The sequence below is a fragment of the Protopterus annectens genome, chromosome 4.part1, assembly GCF_019279795.1.
Source record: "Protopterus annectens isolate FY-2018-M chromosome 4.part1, PAN1.0, whole genome shotgun sequence".
Classification (NCBI taxonomy): Eukaryota; Metazoa; Chordata; order Ceratodontiformes; family Protopteridae; genus Protopterus; species Protopterus annectens.
In genome coordinates, this window is record NC_056734.1 from 461,511,637 (window position 1) to 461,536,160 (window position 24,524).

The window sequence follows — 24,524 nt, forward strand, 5'->3', positions numbered from 1 at the left end:
TGGTCCTCTGTACATATGTTTACAGGGCATTACAACTTTAATTCCTTCTCTAGGTCAATATCAAGCTTTGCTAGAAACATTCTCCAGGGGTGTCTGGTCTCTTCCCCCTTCTACCAAATTTAGTAAGCTAGGTTAATCTACCCATATAGCTAAGACTATTGCAACTGTGATCAATATGATGCACATAGTGCAGCTGTGTAAGTAAACTTACCATAACAGTAGGGGTTTGAATGATCCCTGCTACAGAGGCCACTCCTTCATTCCCTACATCCACCCCCTTTGTTTTTTGGTGTGTTGTTTATGCCAGGGTGTGGACACTTATTTTTTGTTATTCCTAGCATTGTCCTTTCAGGGCTCAGCCTCCTTCTGTCAATTGACATAAAAGCTTTGAAAGGCTTGGCTCCCAAACTTGTCTTTTAGTAAGCTCAGCTTAAGCTGACTAACAGTTTGGGTGTATGGAAGGTGCCCAGAAGCTTTGGAAGCTAGACAGCTGCTACATCCTTGGCAGGATGCAACCCATTTAACTAAGGCTACTGCAGCAGTAGTAATTTGAACATCTGCTGTTATGGCATGTTTACTTACACAACTGTACTTTTTAATTTCACACTTGAATTTATACTGTAATACTTTGACTTTTATTTACATTTGACATTTAGAAACATTTTAACTTTAATTTGTTTCAGTATTTAAAATCTGATCTTCACCATTTAATTTCATAGTAATAATAATCCATGCATATAATAGAAGACGGTTTCAGAAACTCATTAAAGTTTAGAGGTGAATCACTTTTCATTTCATTGGAATTTATTTTTCCTTCTATTCCTAATACAGCCCAAGCTTGAGGGTGTTGAGATTAATACTTATTTTGCCCTCTTGTATTAATTAGTCAATATCAAAGAGTCAGAAATAACACATTTATCAGACCACAATGTCTTAAGGAATGATTGAATATAATTTCAAAACTTAATATTCTTCCCATTTAAAAATAATGCATTCTTTTCTCCACATTTTCAAAATAAAATGTAATTTTCTTCTTTCTCCCAGACTCAAATAGGAGTGAGGAATCACCTATAAAAATTTCTCCTTGTTGGTCGCATAAATATGTTCACCTTTTACAGGTTCTGATGAGTTTAGTGATCCCACTACATTCTCCTCTTGTCTCCATTTTTTGTATTGCATGTATCGTTTCATACTTGCTTAGATCATGGCACATTTGCCTGTTTTAATAATTGCCATATAAAACAGGATCACTGTCTTTTATTATTTCATTCTTTCTGATTCTAGGTGGTAAAAATGTTTTCTTCACATCTATTTTTGTCTAGCTATTTCTACCACTTGAATTCTGATAATTCATCAGCTTGTTTAGAAGTTTTAAAAGCATCTTAACATTATCTTATCTTTGTCCTTTTTTCAGTTTTCTTCTCTCCCTGGAGGCTTAGGTTCTTCCACCTTTCTCTAGCATTTCTGGTAAATCTGAGTTGCAGTGTAAAAAAAAAAAAAACTTCTCTGTTTCTGCATTTCATTATTACCCCAGTGAGTCTTAATAAATATGTGTAGATACCATGTTCTTTCTAGGTCCAAATAACCAGTCTCCTTCTTTAACTAAGCCACCGGATATAGATAAATGTGAGAGAGAGAGAGAGAGAGGGAGAGGGAGAGGGCATCTTGAAGAGATTTTGAACATTATTATCAGTTTTTGATGAACTCTCAACCTTCCCTTGTTAATTAGACACTTTTTTTTCTAATCACTCATAACTTCAACCTGTTTTGTGATTCCAGTTTTAGTGGATGGTTTAGTATTATGGACAAATTTCTGAGACTGTGTAGTACTTCAGGAGAAATCGTTATTCATATCATATCAAATCTATACTTCTAGCCATCCATATTCAGCCTAACCAAGTTTTTTGCCCTCTGGTTTTAATCTGATGTTTTTTATACTTTCTGTATTTTCCTGACTTACTCCTCAATTGATGACATATAAAAGATCATGGAAGGGGGACTCCATTCCTCTACAAATGTGGGCAAAGGCTAACAGCCCCAGTTAACCATTATTTCTAACTGTGGATTATTGTAGATTATCTTCTTTATATGGTTGCCCTCAAATCCTCCTCTTTCCCAGAACCCCCCAGAAACGTTCTCATATTACAACATCAATAGCCTTCTTCTCTTCAGACATAACCATTTCTGTTTTTTGCAACCTTATATTCTTTGTTCAGTATATTACAAAAATACAGACAAATTCCATTATGGCTTTTCCTTTCCCATTTCTTCATGGCAGGATCTTTTCCAGAATGGGTAGCTAAGACATTGGCAAATGTCCATACTAATTATGGAAATACATCTGTAATTACTAGATTTAGATGGTTTTCTTCCATATTTCAGAAATACCACACCCTAGAGTCTAGACATGAGTGTAAGAACAGGCATTTCTTCATGTTTTATCTTGTTCATCTTGTAAAGTTGCCCATTTCCTTGTAAAATTATGTACAGTATCCATTCAGACCACTTGCTTTACCCCAGTCATCATTCTTCCTTTACTCACACATTCTGCTAAATTCTCCCAGCCCAACTGCAGCAACCTGTAACTATCTAGTTTATCCTGTTACAACCAGCATTTTACTTCAGTTAACTCTGGATAGAATTGTCTGAACCTTTCCCTAACTTCAGAATCATTCTTAGTTAGCCACCTGTATTTCATCTCCTTGCATTTCTTCCTTACCATAAATGTTTGTGCATGCTATTTGTTAGACTTTTCTCCTTGACACCATCGAAAACTCTTTCCAATGAATCTGTTCTTCCTCTAAATTTATCCCTCCAAATGTGAACTTACATACGTCTCTAAGTTAGGTTTCACTAGCTCCTTTCTGTTTTTTACCTTCACTGAATGTGTATTTGTCTCTTTCTCTATGCTTCTGTGGATTTCCCCTTAGGTCTAAAATCACGTCTTGTTTGTATCTTGTAACTTTCAGTTCCCATGATTTGTTATCTAACTCAATTCACTGCATACATATGGAATACCTATGAAATAGGCACCCCCTAATAGCAAATAAAGCACCACATAAATCCAGTCTCACTGACTGTATGTGTGCTCATAAATTTACCAGAGGGATATGTAGTATATAGCATGGTTCTGCATGACTGGGACATTTGCAAGTATATGAAGATTATGCTGGCTAGGCTTTCCAATGGGCATAAATGCCTAATAAATAAATATGAACTTTAGGCAACTCTCTTGTTGTGTTTCAGTTGCAGCTTTCCATTGTCTAACATAGACCAACTATTTTTAGTGACTGGATATAATGCCATGTGTCCAAACTGCTCAGCTGAGGATGTCATAGCTCACAACTTATTTTAATCCAGTTGATGGCCATGCATTTTATTCAGGATTATGAATGTAAAACAAATTAAATCACCAAAACTAAACTTGCAATGTTTATGGAGGTTAGATGAGCTCTTAAGCAGTATAAATATGAAGTATATCCTTAAATACTGATCTGTCTTGTCATATAGATAATTTAAAAAGTATTCTATGTAACGAGCCTACTGCTCTTATTCACATGAATTAATGTTAGTTGCTTTATATTCGCTTTCTTATCATCCTTTTTAGTACATTCATGATAAATATTACCTTCTTACCTTCCCTTTTTGTTGTAGCGGACAATGAAGGGATGCCTAATGAATCACAGTTTGCTTGCTTATTATCTTTTAACCTGTATGATTTTATTTTCCATCGCTGTATGATTTTATTTTCCATCGCTGTATGATTTTATTTTCCATCGCTGTATGATTTTATTTTCCATCGCTGTATAATTTATGTGCTAAGAAATCTTAATCATTATCAAGCAAGAATAGTCCTGTGAAAATGCGCTAAACTGAAATGGCATACGTAAAACAGCACTGCATCTTCATGTACCTGTACAGAGGACCACTTGGAAAGGAGTTTGTTAAACTGTGATGCGAGCGTCTGTTGACAGATGTAGCACATGTTTAAACATGCTGAAATTAATGTTATATAACAGAATGATATTTTAGTAGCTAGACTGATAATGTGTGACTCGCATAGTTCTATGTTAGCGCATCAAAAAAAATTACTGCAAATGGCTAAAAATCAAACATTAAGCTGTTTCAGTACGTTAAACTTTTACTGTTTAACAGCAAAAAATAATCCATCGAATGGCCATAGATTGCCAATGTCATGAACGTAACCAACCAAGGTGGGGAGGCTCCGCCCACCAACACCTCCCCACCCAACTATATATACCAAGTCCAAGATCGCACTACAGTGGCATAAAGTGCCTTTGACCAGTAATTTGCTGATCTTGAAAGAACAAATCATGCTACTAGGTCTCTCAACAGTTACATTTCTTAAAATTTTCTAATTTTAGGATGTTCAGTTTTTTTAACTTACTGTAATTGTAAAGACAAAATCCTTGCCAAGGTGAGAAATCTTTTTTTCTGCCATTGTCAGTTCTAAGGACTGCAGCCTAAGGAAAAACTATCAAAAATTGTAGAAGTTAAGTCCTGAAAGGTTTGTACTGGCTTAGTCCCGTAGTCCTTCTCACATACTAACAGTAGTTTCATATATTACTTGCTTTAAAATTGAAGAATTCACTTGAGAGCCAAGAGTTACATATGTAGGGTTTTATTTTAAGACAACTGGTTTTCCATGTGCAGAGCTTCATGAGAGAGATAAATGTTTCATTTCATGCAGCTTTTTACATGACTAGAAATTTACATTTGAAAAAATGTTTGGGATGGATAGGTAAGTTATACTCTAAAAACACGGCATGACACCATGGCAGTTCCAGAATTATTGTATTAAAATGCTTTGTACTATTGGCAATACATTTACATAGTTAATGGCTTACCTCATAAAGGTATAAGCAGGATCTTCAACACCTAAATCATATTTACTTTGTTTCCTAGGTATGCAAGCCTATTCTTTTGCTGTGCAGTAGAACAAGAAGACAACGAGCTACTCACTTTGGAACTTGTACATCGCTACGTAGAGCTACTGGACAAGTATTTTGGCAATGTAAGTTGTATTATGGGACTGCACATTTCCATCTGCAGTAAAAGGTACTCAGAGTACAAAAGACAACACATCTTTTAAAATGCACAGACTGTAACTCTTTAACTTCCCCAATGAGGTGTGTTAGGACAGGCATTATTTTGACATGGCCTGTTTTATTTACTTAAGGGATTACTTCTGATAGTTTTGGAAATTCTTTTATCTCAGATAGAAGGTGTTCTTTGCTAAAGAAAACCAAATGATTTCAAACAGTTATAGTAATGTCAAGTTTTGATTAAAATATGCAGTAAAAAAGTAATTTTCACATTGGAGATGTTGACAAGTTCATCCGGACAGGAAAATAGGAAGGTATAAACTTGTTGCTAACTCATTGATGTAGTTAATTTAATTAATTAAAGTTTAATTAATTTTATTATTATATCTATGTGAGTGAGCTGATGTTTGTTGACTCATTTGACTATAATTTAGGCAAAACATAAACCTACTTTATCTCTCAAAAGATGACTAGTTGCTGCATGTGCATATTATTCACTATTTCTTAGTATATGCTCATGCTGTATCTGTTGTTTGTTTTGCCTGTTATTACTAATATTCTGTCTCACTGCACTGCACCGTATCTACCAAATTGGAAAAGTTGTAACCACCAAATTAATTTGGGCTATGACTGAAAACTGGTCTGGAGATCAGCCTGCCAATCAGGTTAACAAAGTAAATAAATGAATATAAAGAATACTACACACATACATAAAGTAGTTACATGAACAATACAGGTATGGTACAACTAAATGACAACAAATACCTGTGATCTGTGGATTAATGTAACTTGTTACACCAACACACAACTGCCCTTGGGGATGCTGTGATCCATCCAGATACCTTCCAACAGGCCTGCACTAAAGTATCAGCTGGGTTAGGTAAACTTGCAGCTGTCGTTCACGTTTCTAATGGCTGCAGTAGTGATAATATACCTAAGGGGATAGCAGGAGAAGTCATGACAAGCTCATCAGGAAAGAGCTGAACAGGGAGCTATTCATCTTCTTAACCTTGAACAAATTTGAGATGCTTATTAAGGATGAACCCCCCCCCCCCATAGTATTGATATATCTGAGGTGACACTCCTGTCCACCTTAGATGATCCTTCCTAAACTGAGTCAGCTGAAACACAAAGACAATGCACTTCTTTTCCGGATCAGTGAGCTGGAGAGGTTAGGACCATTCCAGTAAAGGAAACTGGCAAAAGGACAGCCATCAAGAACATGGGACTATGTTACTGGGATGCTGTTTCCTTTACCCCCGGAGCAAGGCAAGGTCTTCATCTGGTTTTAACTAATGCTTGTGTGGAGGACGTTGTTGTGACTGTGTGCTAACATACTCTACATGCAACGCACTGGTACCGCCTTTGTTTTCATACAGCTTCATGCACTCATTTTGACATTGCCAGTCCATAGTAACTGTTGTGTCTTTACTCAACACCTTGGCATTGTTTAGGAATTCTGCAGCTAGTGTTGGAATGCAATATGCTAGTATGCCTTTGACCTATTCTAGTTAGATCCGTTATATTTTTGTTTTCAGTTTTACCTATGAATTTTGGCAAGACCGCTAATGTATACTGAATCATTTTTGGATTCAAACATCACAGGTTTGAACTCTAAATCCAAAAGGAATGCTTCCCAGCTGCTTATAAAGTTATTACAAATTAATGCATTTTTTTTCTTTGTAACAAGTAAAAATAGCTAGGGAATACAAAAGTTGTCTATCAAACTGTATTATTAAATCTTCAATAGTTTGTATTATTAAATCTTTCAAGAGGGGTGTGGCATTGGTTATTAATCTTAGACTATAATGGTCAGTACTGAGGAGGAAAAACAAAGATTCGGGGGGATGCTGAAGGTTTAACACATCACAAGGGCATTTCGTTTTAAGCACTGTCTATGGCCCTAGCAATGACATACTCATTTTTCAACTTCAAATTTGCCCTGATAGTACTGGGAGTCAACATTAGTTTGATGCCAGTTTCCCTGTTAGACTTATCCTTCCCCAGGTTTGACAAGCATATCAACTATCAAGGAGGCCTGAATGAATGCTTAGAGGTTGTGGAAATTGATCTCCTGGGAATAATTTAAAGGTAGAAATCCAAGATTCACATGTTTTACCCTAGGCAGTTGCTCTTTAGTAAGCTAAATGGTTCTCTACTTTCATCCTCATTTGTAGCAGCAGCAGTTTTAAGTGCTGGACATCAGACCATGCACATTATCCAAACATGAGGGCTTTGGTTAAACTCTACCCTTATGGTACCCCTCCCCCACTGATGATATCAAGGAGTGGTACCTGGCCCTATAGTAGCTAATGACCCTGAATTTAGTCTGTTTATTGGAAATCATCTATCAGTAAAAAAACAATAGAATCCAGTGCATGCCTTTTCATGGTGGAAAATCTTACAGATGAAATTTGAAGTATATTAATATTGCAGAGAAGACAGGATATGTGAGTAACGAGTATAAGACAATGGTGATTCTAGAGGAAGTAGCTGAGGAGTAGTTTAGGAAATGCAGGGTGAAGTTTCAGAAACAGAAAAGTAATTTCTGAGTTCAAAAGGGCCAGAGTTAATCTTTCAGCTACCTTACAAGCTAGGGCTTTTCTGAAACATAAAAAAAAAATCACTATTAGCATGGACAGCAGGGGACAAACCTGTTAATCTACATAATTTCCAGGTTAAAACATCAAGAGGCTAGACTCATGTTACCATCTGTTAACACTGAGTATGGTCCATTAACAGATTCCTTAGGGGTAAGCTTTGATAAGTTCAAAGCTGAGTGCAAGTCTCACTGCATTTGGCATCTTCCTCCTTAGATATGACATCCTTGTCATCCATTGCCAAAACAAGATTAATGGAACCTATCACTGAAAAAGAGGTATGTAAAGTGGTAAGGGCAACCTAGAGTGGTAAAGCATAAGGTCTAGATGGGCTCATTTCTAAACTCTGCAAGTTGCTGCTAGTTTCCTTGGCTATCTCGATGAAGGAACTCTTTCATAACATCTTTTCCACTAGAACACACTCCTTTTTGTCAAGACAGCCTAAAATTATAGTGATATTGAAACAAGGTAAGTACCTATCCATAGGGAATTATAACAACTCTTCAATCAGCACAGAAGTCAGATTCTATACTAAAATCCTAGTCCCCTACAATCACTCCTTCTAATTAAGCTCCTTGCCAAATCCTGCCAGAGCTGGGCTAAAGGCCATTTCAACATGGACCACCTGTGGGTCTTCATATTATATATGCAGGCTTAAGATGATTGTTACCCCATATCTGCCATATGTCTAGACTGAAAAGGTCTTTGACTTCATTAGGGGAGAGTATGTCTCACTCACCCAGTACCAAATGGGGTTTCTTCAGACCAAAGTGATAGCATATAGCCTGAAAAGCTGTCTACAATTTCCAGAGTATTAACAAGTATTACACAGTCTCTCTGCCATGTATATGGTCCTTATCACAACTTTACACTTTCCAATTGATTAGGAATCCATATATCCTGCATGGATGGAAGATGTATGGCATTAAAACTAGGGTTTTAACATTTACAGATAGCTGTCAAATGTCATACATCCCAGAAATTTATCAGACTCATAAAGCACTTTGGTTTAAAAGAAAAATAACTGAAATATTTCCCCTTTAATCAAATAGTGAGTGATGTGTTTAGAACCATTAACCAGTCTCCCTTTAATTTGTGCACATCCTCACCCACACTATCTTGGCAATAAATTGCACCCTAGTCCTGCTGATATGATTGACTTCACTCCAAAACAATTCAGTAATGATTTATTTGGTAATATTCACATTGGCAGACGGCTGCATTTTGTTTGGCAGAGTGATCATGATTAAATTAATGGGTTGCACAAAGATGTTTATGTATTTGGACAAATTTAAGTTATTGGTTCTAAATATTGGTTGCAAGAAATGCACAAGTTAATTAAATTATTTATTTGGTACAGTAGATATAAAATACCAGAAAAGTTTTCTTTACCCTGGCTAAGGTGCAAGGTATGTGGGGGGCTTTTAACAGCAGTATTTAAACAAAAGGAAAATACTTTGGTATTGCCAAAGTTCAGTTATTTTTCTTAGTATATTGTGTTCTAAATGTGTAATTAGAATTCACACTTTGAAACATAATGCAGTAGTAGTACATATCCCTGTGTATCAAAAAAACTTGCAGTATTTCCTTCATCTTTCTAGAAACTTTTGAGTAAATCTTCAAACATTTTGTGCTCCAGGTTATAATCAATTTTCTTGGATCCGGTGGTTGTTACCACATGAATGATTAAGTGTGAGAAATGTATCCCATGTTACCAGACTATTTTCCAGATGTTTCTGCTATATTCAATGAACAAAGGCTACTCTAGTACATGAATGTCAGTAGACGTATACAGTCTCCAGCTACTTCACATAATGCCTTCATATGTCTGTATCCCGCTTTATTTACTATGGTCTACTTTCTTCCAGCCTATGATTTATTTATATCATTCTTAAAATAACAATGATTTGATATACCTTTACACCTTACCATATTTTGTAATGATTGAATGGATTTGATTACTGTGAGATCTATAATTAGTTTGACATATTGCTTTAAGGGAGTGTCACCTGCCCAGTCATTAACACAAGGCAAATGGTAGAAATAGTTTCTTGTAGACAGCCTAAACTGGCCAGAAGTGAAAAGTTTTTTCCTGATGTAACAGTCTGTTTCATCTCTTCCTAATGATTTTTAGACATCATCCTGTAAGGAAAGTGCTTTTATCCCTTTATTTGACTTTTCTGTGCTATTCGTACTGCCATTGTTCACCTTGCTAGGTTTGCATGAAACCTGTCTGTAACTTCTTTTGGGAATTTGTCTTATTGGTTCCCAAGATATTTTACTAATTTCATAGGTTCATAGGTGTGTACTAGGCTAATGGCCCTGGAGCCTTTACAAGCCTAGCCCATAGGATTACCCTGGCATCGTGCCACCCAATCTTAGTGCCCAGTGCCTCTGTCGAGTAGAGTCACTGGAGTGATCCCTGGGGTGAATTTTCTATTTCCCATCCACTCATCAAGATTTATCTTGAAGAGGGCCAATGAGGTGCTCTGTTTGACATGTATGGGAAGTCTATTCCATAGCATGGGCAGCCTCTGGGTTATGAACCTGTCCCTCCAGCACGTTCTGTTGATTGAGGTAATGAGGTTGAGGTCTCTGGAGCATGCGGTGTGGTGGGATTGGGATTTCTTTAGATGTAGCATTTCTAACAGAGCTGGGTCAGACATGGCTTTGTAAGTCAAGCAGAGATTGCCTCTAAGTAGGCGATATGAGACAGAGAATAGTTGGAGTTTTTTGAGTCTGTCCATAAAAGACAAGTGTTTAAGGCCTAGCATCCTCTTTGTGAGGTACTTTTGTGGCCTCTCCAGTTGTTGCAGGTGTCTAGTGAGGTACATGCCAAATGAGGCATTGTACTTGATGATTGGCCTAATGAGGGAAGAGTAGAGGGAGACAATGACCTCTTTCTTCATGGATACAAAACCCATAGTAATGAGATGTGCCACATGGAAAGACTTTCTGACCACAGTGGCAATGTGGTGGTCAAAAGAGAGGTTGCTGTCAACCTGTGTTCCCAGATCTCTTATAATGCCTTCCATGTTCAGTGGACTACCATGGATGTGGTAATTCATGGGAACTGGGTTTTTCCCAAAGGGGATGACGACACATTTTTTGGCATTGAGCTTAAGGCCATGGTTCTGACACCAGTCGTTAGTCTCAGTGAGGCCTTTCTGTAGGATGTCATCATCATTTGAGTTAATAATGGCTCCAAACTTGCAATTGTTTGTGAACTTTGTCAGCCAGAGTCCCTTAGTTTTAGCCTGGACTTACCAAACAGGAGAGAACCCAGGACTGATCCCTGTGAGACTCCACTCGTGAATGGTCAGCAGTCTGACTTGGAGTCAGCTGCTTTCACACTGTGGGTTCTATCTGTGAGCCAGTTTGCAACCCACCTAGTGATATAGGGGTTGATGCCTAGCTTAGTGAGTTTTCCTATGATTCCTGAGTGGGGAATGGTATCAAAGGCCTTGGCAAGATCAAGGTAGGCTGTATGAACCACCTTGACTTCATCCACAGCTCTGTCGACTGACTTAAAGAAGTCGACCAAGTTGAGCAGGCATGATCTGCCCTTCACAAAACCAAACTGTGTGAGATCCAGAGTTTGGAGATTCCCTATATCCTTGTTTATTAGGTGCATGATGATGTGTTCCATAGCTTTGCATATCAGGCTTGTCAGGCTAATGGGGCAATAGTTCCCAGGGTCTGTAGTTGATCCTCCTTTGTGGAGAGGGATGACTATAGCAGTGCGCTATTCGGAAGGGACAAAGCCTGAGATGAGGCTGTGATTGAATAGGGCACACAGGTGAAGTCCCAGTTCACTCTGTAGTACATGTAGGTATATTGTCAGGTCCCACAGAAGTTGTATTCTTGGCCTTGGACAGTGCTGTTTTAACCTGTGCAGCAGTAATACTGAGTGTCTGGCAATCTACTGGTATTGTGATTGGTCCTTTGGGGGGGGGGTGGTGGTGAAGTTGGCACTTAATCTGTTGGACAGTATATTGCCAATATCTGTTGGCTCTGTATAGGAGGTACCATTGTGCAGTAGCTCAGTGCAAATCTGGGTATTGCCGTAGAGATTCTTTACATAACTATAGAAGGCATTGTGGTTGCCTTTGCTATCTGCTGCAATACTGTTTTCATAGTTAGCTTTAAAAGATTTGATGAGAGATCTCAACTTTTTGTAAGGGAGTTTTTCCAGTCTTGGAACTTCACCTTATTCTGCATCAGTTTCCTCCTTCTGTTGTAGAGTTTGTTTATGGCAGGGGACCACTAGATTGGCTTCCTTCTTTTGGAGGAAAGTGTCTTGGTTCTAGCGAGATCCATGCATTTGTGTATGTGTTTGTACAGTGCATTGGTGTATGATTCGGTGGTGATGCAACTATTCTGCATTTGCATGGGTGCCGTGAAGTTAGCCACCTTTGTTTTTAGGAGCCTAAAGTTAGCTTTGGAGACATTTTTCATGGTGGTTACCTTTGCGAGTGGGTGGGGGGGTGGTGGGGGTTTCAGGAATGTGGATTTCCAGGGTGATTAGTTTGTGGTCAGATCTAACCAGGGAGGATTTGACTACTGGTGTAGAGCAACAGTCATCCATGTTACTAATGACTAGGTAAAATATGTTGCTACCTCTAGTGGGGGTAAGAATTAACTGGTCCAGGGCATTGGAATTAATGAATTCCAGGAAACGTTGGGCAAGTGTATTGGTACATAAGTAGTTTTCCCAGTTAATGGAGGGGTAGTTGAAGTCACCCAGTATGAGAGTGTTTGGTTGGACCCTAATATTCTCCAGGGTACATAGGAATGTGGAGTGTGAGTTTTTGGACATAGTTGGGGACCTATAGCAGACAACAACCTGAATCGCTGTCTTACCCAATGTTTGCTGCACTTGAAGTATCTCTGATGCATTATGTTGGGCTACCAGTCTGTCCAATGATACATTCCATGCAAGATATCTGTACCCCTACATTTTTTTCTGGTGCAAGAGTTCATACAAATACTAAGACTGCCTGGGAAGTGAAGTTATTCAAATTTTTATTCCATCAAGGGCTCTGAAAGCAGTCCTTTGTAAAGGAAATATACTCCCTGAACCCATAACCCAGCTATATGTGATTTGGCAGCCAGAGTTTATTAAGTAGCTGAAGCCTGAAAAATAGGAAGGTTATCAAGTCTAACAAACATAATGACAGATCAAGTGCAAACAGAGTTCTTGTAGTTTAACTAATCATATTGTTTTCAATTTGTTAAGTAGCTCCATCAATGCAGGGCATATACAAATCTTTGTGAAGATTACAGATCAAAGGGAGGCACTTTAAAATATACCACATCTCTTTCTTTTAAACATTAATTTATCATTGTTTCATTCTGAAAGAAAGGAAATGACAGCCACAAATAAAATACATTCCAATAACATGTCATATTTGTGTGGAGAGAGTGCACACTTGCAGAAGAGTGTTTACTGAAAATAAAATCACATCAGTATGTTAGTCCCATCAGGTTACTGTGGGACAGAACAACTTTGAAAACAATATTAATAATTTAGACTGATTCTGGGGTGTTAGCATAGTAGGAAGAGATATAATATAGCATCCCTTTTTTAATACTTTATTTAAATAGTTATTCAAATGTTGGTAAACAATATTAGGGCCTAGGCTGCCAGTTGTTCTTAGTACTAGCTATGTAACATATACTTTACAGTTGGTTTCTGTAAATAAAATATTTGTTTCTTTTCACTATCTTTACCTAGGTTTGTGAACTGGATATTATTTTTAATTTTGAAAAGGCTTACTTTATGTTGGATGAGTTTCTAATTGGTGGAGAAATTCAGGAAACCTCAAAGCAATCAGTAGCAAAAGCCATGGAGGAATCCGATATGTTACAAGAGGTAGGTGAATACAAAATGTTACATTTATAATACTAATGTTTTATGTCTAGTTACTGTTCTTACTTATGACCAGGATACTGTCAATATAAAACATTTGAAGTCAGACACGCCAACTTAGTTTAATTTAAATGTTTACACAGGCTAATCAGTGCATGCTTTCTCTGAATAAAAGGCATTGTTTGTTTGTCTTTTCGGCTTTTCCTGGTTAGGGGTCGCCACAGTGGAACTCCGGTCCGCTAACGATTGGCAGTAGATTTTTTTTTATGGTGCTGAGTTGCCAGCCCGACGCCCAACCTTCAACGAAGGCATGCCCATTCATGCATGTCTTTTGAACGCCACTCGACCGCGGGGAGGACATGCAGACTTCACACAGAAGGCACTCCAGCCGAGAATCGGACAGGAGAACCTCTTGCTGTGAGGCAACAACGCTACCGCTGCACCACCGCAGCTCTCTGAATAAAAGGCATTGAATGTTATTAAATACACATAGAATAAGAAATACCAGGAATGTATGGCCAAGTAATTGCAAGAGAAAAAGTACATCCTAAAAACTGTAAAATTCAATTTAAACTTTTCAAACTGCAGTCTAACAGCTGAAAAGCAACAGAGAGCAGCCTTACATGCACTGTGTCCCTGTAATATACTGATGTAAACAACAGAGTGACATAGCATTTCTGCTTACCACTGACCAGTTTGTGTACACCAGACCTGCAGATGTCTGTGATGCTTCAGAGCATTATTTGTCATGTTGAAATTATGTTTTTTAGCTGAAGCTGCTTTGGTGGGGCATTTCAATTTTCACTAGCAGAAGTGACACTGGGAGGTGATTCCTTAGGTTCAGAGGTTTATTTTAAAGCTTGGCATTTACCTGAACATCTACTTCATCATAACAGTGTTGGTTCACAACATCTGCCGTCTGTGTTTCAATGCAAGCTGTGTACAGGACCCCTGTCTCTTGAAATTGTGAACAGCTGTTGCACAGCTCAGACATAAAACATGATGCAGTACAGTAACTTTAAGATATTAAAGTGAAATTATTCTTAACTGATAAAATGTTAAACAGCAGCAAATAACACCTCATATAATATTCTAATATATAAACAAAAAACATTTTAGAAAAGCTTTTTAAGTATTGGCAATATTTTAATACCACTATCAACTTCAAGAATGTGCACGCGCGCGCACACACACACACACACACACACACACACACACACACACACACACACACACACACACACACACACACACATTCTGAGGCTTCCAAAGCTTTCAAAATATTGATTTGTGGAAACAGAAACTAAGCACAAATAAAGTATACCCAAAAAAAAGAACATTATTTAACCCATATTTAGCTTAGACAAGGGATTAGCTTACATGAAAATACCCTGGAATATGTAACACTTCTCCCACACTGTTTGTTGCATATTATTATAACTATGCAGATTTTAATTTCATAACTGCATTAAACACATGATAGAGTGCATCAGTTAAAGGTGCAGGTGTTAATATATGCCCAAGCCTGAAATCTGCTTCCCAGTGCACTATTTTATTTCTAGAAATCCATATTTTGTAAGCTTTGGAAGCCCCAGAATATGTGTGTGCATTCCTAAAGTTGATAGTGGTATTAAAGTGCTGTCAATATTTAAAATGCTTCTCTAAAATGCTTCCTGTTGGTATCTGAGAATATTACATCAGATGTTGAACAGTCTTTTTGTGTAGCACTGTTTGTGTTGTATACAACCCAACATGCATTATATACACATCAAGTCTTTCCAGATGTAATATATGATTTGTATTATGCTGACGTGCATGTCTCAAAAGATGCTGTGTGTGCAGCAATAGCTGTATTGTGCATAACCCACTATGTGTTATGCAAGCCTTGTAGTATGCTGTGTGCGTGGTAATAACTGTGTGGTGCAAGATGTGTCATGACTGTGCCCCATTTTCAGTTAAATGATATGCTGGTTCAGGTCTACTGTAGCATGAGACCTGACCTTTAATGAAAGAAAGGTTCTTAATAATTGTCCAGCACCCCCTATGCATAGTTAACATCAAGTCTGCACTAATGTAGATAGAGATGACCAGTAAACCGCACCAGTAGCAGGGCATGAAATAGCTTCTATTTCACTCCCATTTCTGCCTGCTGTCTTCAAAAGTACACTCAGTATTTTGAATTAAACTGCTTCTGTTAGAGAATATATAACAATGTCAACCACTTCCCCACTGCTTTAAAAACTGGCACAACACAATGCAATTTTTTTTTAATCTTACTTTTGACTAACTAGGAGCAGATAAATCTCCAAGTACTGCAAAGAATTATGATTGGATCTTTGATTATATTCTGTGTAATTGACATGGATGCCAGGATTCACCTCTCAAGCATCACTCTTGAGATGAATTTTTCGGCATCCATGTCTGGAACGAATAATATACTTGCTACAGTCAAAGTCCTGATTGTAATCCTCTACACTATACACAACCCACAGTGTGTCATGCATGTCTTCACTTTTTCACAGTCCAGCACATATGACTTCATGCAGACGTTATAGCCTGCAAAATTTCTTCAGCTATCCTTATGAGTATATATTTCTAGTAAAATCCAGTTTGAGTGATAAAAGCTTTTTTTATTACATTTTTTTATTATTTTTTTTTTTTTGGGGGGGGGGTTCGTGCTTAGCTTTTAGATGTTTTTTATTTACTCATTACATAACCGGGTAGTGTCCAACTGGGCCAGGAGCCTGTTTTCAGTGGACATTTGGGGAGAAAAGCTCCACAACAGTACAATACCAACAATAGTAATATATACCAAAACAAATAGAAATAAAGGGTTCAAATATACAGAGAAACATAAATTGCGCTCTGAGACAAAAATTGCAAATGCTGGAACAGTTATAAGCATAGTTCATATGAACACATGTGTGAGTAGCAGAAAAAATAGGAAATTCAGCAAACTGAGTGGTAGAAAAATGAGAAATTCTGCATAGAGATGAAAAATAAGAAATTTAGCTTAGGGATGAAGTGGGGAGTAGGGAATTGCTAGAAGGAAGGAATTAGCGTGTAGTTGGACGGAGCAAAAAGGAGGGTTAAAGTAAGGAAATTGGGAAGGAATTAACTTGGAGTATGGCAAGATCATAGCCAATGACTAACGAGGTAGTCCTTTAGGAGTAGTTTGAACTCATGGTGGTTAGTATTTTTGCTATGGTCTCAGGAAGAGTGTTACAGAATTTGGCTATTTTGTGAGACAAGAGGGAGCCACCATGAAAGTTGTGGGAGTGGATAACCTTTGGCATAAGTTTGTTAGAAGATCTGAATGATCTGAGATTAGTACTAGGTTGGACTAAGTTGGAAATAGCAGAGCAGTTGTTTGGTTGATAGACTGTTTTGTGGGCTAGGGTTAGTTGAGTGATAAAAGGTTGGGGAGCTCTAGCCAGTTTAGCTGCGAGAGAACTGAGCAGTGTTGAGATCTGTGTGGATGATTAGTGGCATATTTGGTAATTTTATTGTAATGTAATTCTAGGTTGTTGAGGTCAGTCTTTCACAGGTTTGTGAATATAAGAGAACCATACAGGAGGGTGGATTGCAGGTGTGACTGAGCAGTGGCCAGCCTGGCACTTTGAGTTAGGTATGGTTTGGCCCTGTATAGGGTGCCAAGTTTGATGTGGACTTTTTTGATTGTCAGAGCAATATGTTTATCAAATTTTAGATTATCATTGATAGTAATACCTAAAAATTTAGTCTGATTAGTGGGTACTATCTCTGTTCCATTTGAGGAGAAGGTTTTGAGAGGGGACTGGCAAGGTTTGTGTTTTTTGTTTTTGAAAACTATTATCTTACTTTTGTTGGGGTTTAGTATGAGTTGGTGTTCAGAGAGGTATTTTTCAATGTCCTGAAAAGAAGTTTGCATTTTAATTGAAGTTCCTGGGGTGTGGGGGTGGAGCAGTGTAGCATCATTGGCGTACTGTACTATGGAGGCTAGCTGGGTAGCAGAACTGAGGTTGTTTGTAAATATGATAAAAGGAGAGGACCAAGTATAGAACCTTGGGGTACACCCATGGAGATGGAGAGTTGGGGGGAAAAAGAGTGTTCCCATTTGGTTGCTTGTTGTCTACTGGAAAGATAGTTAAGGAACCAGGTTAGGGATGATGAACTGAGCCATAGGAAGAGAGTTTATTTAGTAGTAGCTGGTGGGATACTGTGTCAAAGACTTTGGACATATCAAGAAAGATGGATGAGACAAGCTGGATCTCATTCATGAGATGATAAATGGTGTCAGTAAAAGTTAGTAAGACAATGCTGGTACTATGTTTAGGTCTAAAACTGTGTTGAGAACTAGAAAATAGATTATTACTAAGGAAATGGTTTATGAGCTTGTGGATTTTTGCAAGGGGGGAAAGGATGGCTATGGGGTGAAAGTTAGTTTTTTGGAGGGTCCGCCTTTGTGTAGGAGAATAATATGTGATATTTTCCAGAGAGGTGGGGCATATTGTTCTGTTATAGAGCAATTAATCAAATAGATGTGGGGTAGGCAATAGAAGGAGTGGCAATTTTTAGAAATTCATTTGGAAGTTTTTCAGCAGCAAGACAGCAGAGTTTGTTTGGTTATGAGAGTCTTTATGTAATTAGTTTGTATGGGTGTGAAAGTGAAGGGGTTGGGATTTGCTGGGGAAGGGGTGGGCACAGTAAGTGGCTGAGTGGGCTGGTTGTCTGTCAGGGAAGTGATAGTGTTTATAAAGTGAGAGCTGAATTGATTTGCAATAGGGTCCGAGTGGTTTGAGGTGGCTGCGGGTGGGGTTGGGGTATGTCCGGGGCTGAGGAGATAGTTGATGGATTGCCAGAATTTTTGGGGGTTGTTTTGGTGTTTCTGTTGACAGGATTGGAAGTACATTTGTTTGTCTTTTTTGATTTGTTTCTTTGCTAGATTTCTTAGTTGCTGAGAAGTTAAGAGGTCAACTTTGTCTTTGGATGCATAGTAAGCTGACTAGGCTCTATCTCTGAGCTTCGGTAGTAGTTTGGTGTCATTGGTTAGCCAAGGAAGGAGCTTAAAATTTGCACACACTGTTCCTAATTAGTGAGAAAGAAATATTGGGTAAACCATTGGATTTAATTTTTCTAAGTTTGCATGTAAAAACTCAGCTCTAAACTTTGCATTACTAGGTTTGTTTGCTGTCTAATTCCATGTATGCATGTCTGCATTACACTGTTGTGCATTATCATTGGAGTACTAATAGAATCATCTGTGAAGGCTAAAACAAGAAGTTCATAACTTTTTAGTCATACATGCATTATGCTAAAAACATTGAAAACCTAATGCTTGCTTACATTTATCCCTACACTCTTATATTTAATTTCACCAACAATATTTGATCCTTTCTTAGGAGCCATCGGTGATCTTGCCATGTTAACATTTCATAGATATCTATTCCTATACAAGGGGACAAAGTTATTATTGCAGTAGTGTTACAGGTCACTGTTCAATAATTTTTAGTTTGTAAAACTGGATATCTTAAGGTTAGAATTCTCTGCTGTGAGACAGTGTATAACATTGTTGTAAATACAGGAATAAGTTAGGTAGTCCATGCGAGCAAATGAATGCAGCCACAGATGTGTGCACACACACTGTGTGCATATTATACATAAGCATATGAAAGGGACAAAAAAAAAATTAACACCTTTCAAATGTTTTTGCAGGGGGGCTTTGCCCCCTGCACCCCCCACACCCCCCTACTTAAATGTACCTACTCAGAGATCGCACTATAGTGAAGGAAAGGGAAATCTCCCATTCCGCGTTGTACTCGTAAGCACAAAACGGAAGATTTTCCATTCCTCTGCTATAGTGCGGTCACGGCACATTCACATTTAAACTGCTAGGGTACAGGGGGACCTGACCCCCTGCAATAAGGTAAGTTAACTTTTTATTTTTTTTAAACCTAAGGCTCCCATTCACAATTTTGAGTGAATGGAAGTTCGAGATTCTGGTCTCGCGCTTATGAATTTCGAGCTTCCATCCATTCGATCTTGTGAAGGGGAATTATATAATATTACACACACACACACACACACACACACACACACACACACACACACACACACACACACACACACACACACACACACAGTTATATAGTTGCAGTGTTGCATAATGCAGTGGATTTAGCCAAATAAGATGGTTTTATATAATTTTGTATATATCTGTCTATCTATATACACACATATATAGCATAACATGTTGGATTTTGCTAAATAAGATGCTTAACTAGGCATGAGTAGTGGTACAATCTTGTAAAAATATGAGTGGACAAGTACTGTATTTTTCCTATATGTAAGGCAATAAGAATACAATTGTTTTTTAAGGTAGACAGACATGTCCATGTACTAGGCAGACATGATTTCATAGGATCTCACTTGATTGCTTCTCAAGTACCAATCAGTCAGTTATGGTATATAAAAAGATGGCTTTAGCACCATTAGCCAGTGAGAAGTTAAACTCTGTGTTCAGAGGGAATCCATGCTTGGAATAGTGGAATATGTGTGTTTTTTCTTACCAAAAAAGAAAGTTACTTGCAAGACTTAAGAGAGACTGGATGCATTCTATTCAGGAATTCAGAAATTGCAGCCTGAGAGAGTCCTGAGACAGCCAAGCCCTGGTAGGAGAGGCTAATATAGTGTTGTCAGGACAGACTTTTTACATGTTGCTGTTTTCTTTAAGGAAAAGATTGGATTTTTTAAGTTGCTGTAGTCATTGTAAATAAACCTGCACTACACACAGACTTTTGTGTCCAGACTTAATTTGTTTGAAAGTTCACTGAATTCATATATAGATTTACCCCATATGTTTAAGAACCCACTAGTCAAAGTTGGTTTTATGTGAGTTCAGCTTATTATCACTGATGTGTGATCTTATATGCAGTGTACGTGGAGATGTGGGAATATGGTGATGGTGTAACCTCACACAGGCAAGTAGTTGGCTCCCTACAAAAGCTTTAGTCTTGTGTTTCTTTGATTTGGGTTCTTTAGTGCTGGGCCGATTGATACTTCTCAGAAGTTCAGGTCAAAACTAAGGTGTTGTGGCTAACCACGTCTGCAGACGACTGCAAACTAGGTGCAATCATTGAATCCACTGATGATTCTGTGTACTCCAGGAGGGCTTACACAGACCAATGACTGCTGTATTAGTCACTGTCTCAAACTGAATGCAAAGAAATGCATCATCATTCCCTTCAGCACAAGCAGTGTTTCTTCACACTATCGAGTCAACAACAATACCCTAAGTACCCATGAAGTGGTGAGGAGCTGGGATCACAAATTGACTGCAACCTTCACTTCGACCACCATGTGTCTACTGTAGTAAGGAAGGCTTTCTGTGTAGCACACTTGATGAGTAAAGGCATCATGTTGAGAGCAAAAGAGGTTATAACCCCTCTATACTCGGCACTAATCCATCCCATAATTAAGTATAATGCCCCGTTCGGCATGTACCATAAAAAAAAGCAACTGGAGAGAACTCAAAGGTTTCTAACAAAGAAGATTAAGGGGTTCTAGCTTGTGCCTTATACAGACTGACTAAAATCCCTGTCATTAGACTTCTAAGGGGAGACTTATCCCTGGCCTACAGAGTAATCCAAGTTCCAAACCTAATAAACTTGCTGCATATCCGTAAATCAAACGGGACTATGGCTACCCATTCCAGGGACATAAATATGGCCTGCAACTTAAATAGGACATGCTGGAGGGACAGATTTATCTCCCAGGAACTGCTGCATCTTTGGAACAGGCTACCAATTCATGTGAAACAAAATACCTCTATTACACTGTTCAAGAGGAACCCGGACAAGTGGATGGGTCCCAGTAAATTCTTACCAGGGATAGTACCCACAACCCTCCTGGACATGGACAGTCATCACTAAATGCAATCTTGGGTATTGACTAGCATTTTCATGGTATGAAACAGCTAGGCTGAAAATTACCTCTGGGTCGATAGACTAGAAATCTCCTATGATCCTGTGATTTAACTATGTTGAGATTGTGGTCATGTGCAACTGCATAGTTTTAGTATTTTTTAACTGTTGTGTCACGTCAGAGACTTTATATTTAGAAATGTATGATACGGCATTGTAAAGGGGTTATTCCCTGCAAAAGCATTGATTTTTATCTTTTTTTTTCTTTATCAGAACATAATCATATTTTTTTATTGAATTAATTCCAATTAAAGGCCTCACCAGTGAAGTGTCATAGGATCATCTATATTTCCATATATGTATGCATTTTTCTACACATGCAACTTGCGGAGTTGCTAAAAATGATAACAGACTATTACAGGATTCCTGCATTATATTATATATGCTGTGTTTAGAATTATGACTAAAGTAGTTTTTTTTGGGTCCGCTGATAACTGTTGGTGTTACCATCTATAGTTGAAGTCACTGTTTTCATTTCATTAATTCCTTCATTATGACTTTACTAATCTGGCGATATCATCAACAGGTCAGCATAATTAGTAACAATAAAGTTCCATACTAGAGTAATGACCAGAAATACTGTTTAAATCAAAGTCTTCTATAACGCTGTATACTCTAAAAAAGTTAACATTATCATAATACAAAGAAATACAATATAAATAAATACTCAGACTTCTAGCAGAAATCCATAAAGCATAAACTAACCTACAGACACATGCCCACATAAAAAAATAGACAAATATTAACTAATAATGAATATAAAAATATTCCTATCAGCTCAACAGAAAATCACACAAAATGGCTGCAGACTAAGCCTGAATCTAAACAAATCTAACCCTGTAATATCTACTCTCAGCTGAAAAGGGAAAAGAGTAAACCTAAGAGTAAGGGAAACAAAAACGTCCCACAATTAACAGTTGCACATACCTGAGAAAATTAAGGCTCCAGTTCAGCAGTACATGTCATTCCAGCAACCACAATCTTTCCTGAAGATTTCAGTCGCAAAGTTAGATCCTGCCATATGCACCTCATTGGTCTATCAAGCAAGAAAACTCAGCCATGAAACTTAACAGATGCTATTTCACAACACCAACTGGAAAATTCTATTTAGAAACAAGACCCAACTTGATACCGCAGTTTTTAACTTTTAACCTGCAGACATAAAAATAGTTGCACATGGTCTTGAAAAGTGCACTCCTTCAGCCACAAATCAGGCATTTTTGTTGCATACATTTTCAAAATGAAAAGTATGCTGCTCCTCCCTCCTCTTGTAGGATGGAAGAAAAACTTGGAAACAAGTTTTAAAAAAATGAGTGGAATAAAATGACACAAAACTCAAAAGACTATCCAAAATATGTAGGCTTAAATACTCAAAAGACTATCCAAAATATTTAGGCTTAAATAACAATATTGCAACAATCACTTGAAAATCATTTTTTTAATCCTGAAAAGGGAGATGTAATACATAGGTCATCTTTCTTTAAATTATCGATGACACTAGTAAATTGGACATAAGGTCTGATTTGCTGTATACCAAACAACTTCAAATTCATGTGGAAATTGGGGGAATTTTGGAAAATTATGGAAGGGGGTAAATCAAACCTGAAAATTTGAACATACCTCTAAATTACATACAGTTATTTGTAAAATTATGCTATGGGTAAATCAAGCTCAAAAATAGGAATGTAATTTCAAAACAGGAGGTTTTCCAATGATCTGCCATGCCTCTTTGTAATTCCTGTGACTTTCTTTGAGTGACCTGATGTTGTCCTAGAAAAAATTAGTTGTACTTTGTGTGACACCCGTGCCCTGGCCCAGCAATCAAGGAGCCTCAATCCTCACCACTAACACCAGTGAGGGGGCGTCTCATATAGGAGGAAAGGATAACAAATACACACAGTAAAGTGCAATTTCCCTTAAGAGCACACAGAGATCACAGTCAGTCTGGGGCTGGTCGCTCCCATGCTCTCCAGGTCCCCCAATAAGACTCCCCACTGGCACAGCTATAGGGTCCAGATCTCAGCCTAGTGGGCAAGCTAAAACCTCCAGCACACTCTCTGTCCAACCAGTGCTTCATGTCCCTGCCCAAGTAGATGACACACACACACTTTGAGAAGAGTTTATACAACCACACAGACACTTCTTGGGAAGGCTGGCACAGGTTCTCCAGTTGTGCCCCTTTTTCCCTGACTATACAATAGTACCAATTGCCACCACAAAGTCATATTTATCAGCTACTCAAAGGCCCTTAAAAGGGTGTCCATTTATTACTGTGCAATATTATCCAATTTGTAGTACAGCCCAGGGCTAAAGCTATTGAAGTGGCTTTGTACAATTTTACCAAAAGCATGCAAGTACTCTAAAGAGCTTAAATTATCTCTATAAAAACAGCCACAATTGAAAGGGTTTAAAAATATTTAATAAATAGTGAAAAAACAAGACAATATGTTGTACTACACAGTGCTAGTCAAGAGTTCAGAGAAATACTTAAAATAATTCAGTAGTACAGTTCTGACATCACAGAAAACACTTAGTCTAATCTTTCTAGTTATTTCTAAGAGAAAACACAAGTCTAAGATAAACTTACATATAGAGCAAGACAGTGCTGATGAGTTGGATGGTCAAGACAAAAATGCTTAATGCTCTCTGATTCTGTCTGTTTTTAAAATCACATTCCTGGTTCACATTACATCATTCTTCGTGCTTCCCTGGGTTACATTATATCATTCTTCACACTTCTCTGGATTTCCAGGCCAACATAATCTACATTTACATTATTCACCTCTGGGCAGAAACCAGAGCAATAAAGGACATTTATGCAAGCAAATTCTGGCCATTAACTCTGGCCTTAAAACAATAGCATGAATTCCTTCATCTAGATCAGCCAGAACCATGTTTACATCAAAGGGTCACAACATGCTTTCCTTGGTCAGTATAGTGCACTGTTACATTTCTTTCCAGTTCCACTTGTAACACTATCTTAACATTTAAGACAACAAGCCTGTGGTTTACATCAATATTTACA

General features: G+C 37.9%; 1 protein-coding gene across 1 annotated transcript in view; it reads left to right on the plus strand.

The window, feature by feature from the left end:
• LOC122800922 (AP-1 complex subunit sigma-3-like) overlaps nt 1-24,524 on the plus strand; it is a 366,160-nt gene that overhangs the window by 304,156 nt on the left and 37,480 nt on the right. The window contains exons 3-4 of the mRNA XM_044070282.1: nt 4,927-5,035; nt 13,404-13,541. Coding sequence (XP_043926217.1) covers nt 4,927-5,035; nt 13,404-13,541 — 247 coding nt within the window. The remainder of the gene's footprint in view (nt 1-4,926; nt 5,036-13,403; nt 13,542-24,524) is intronic.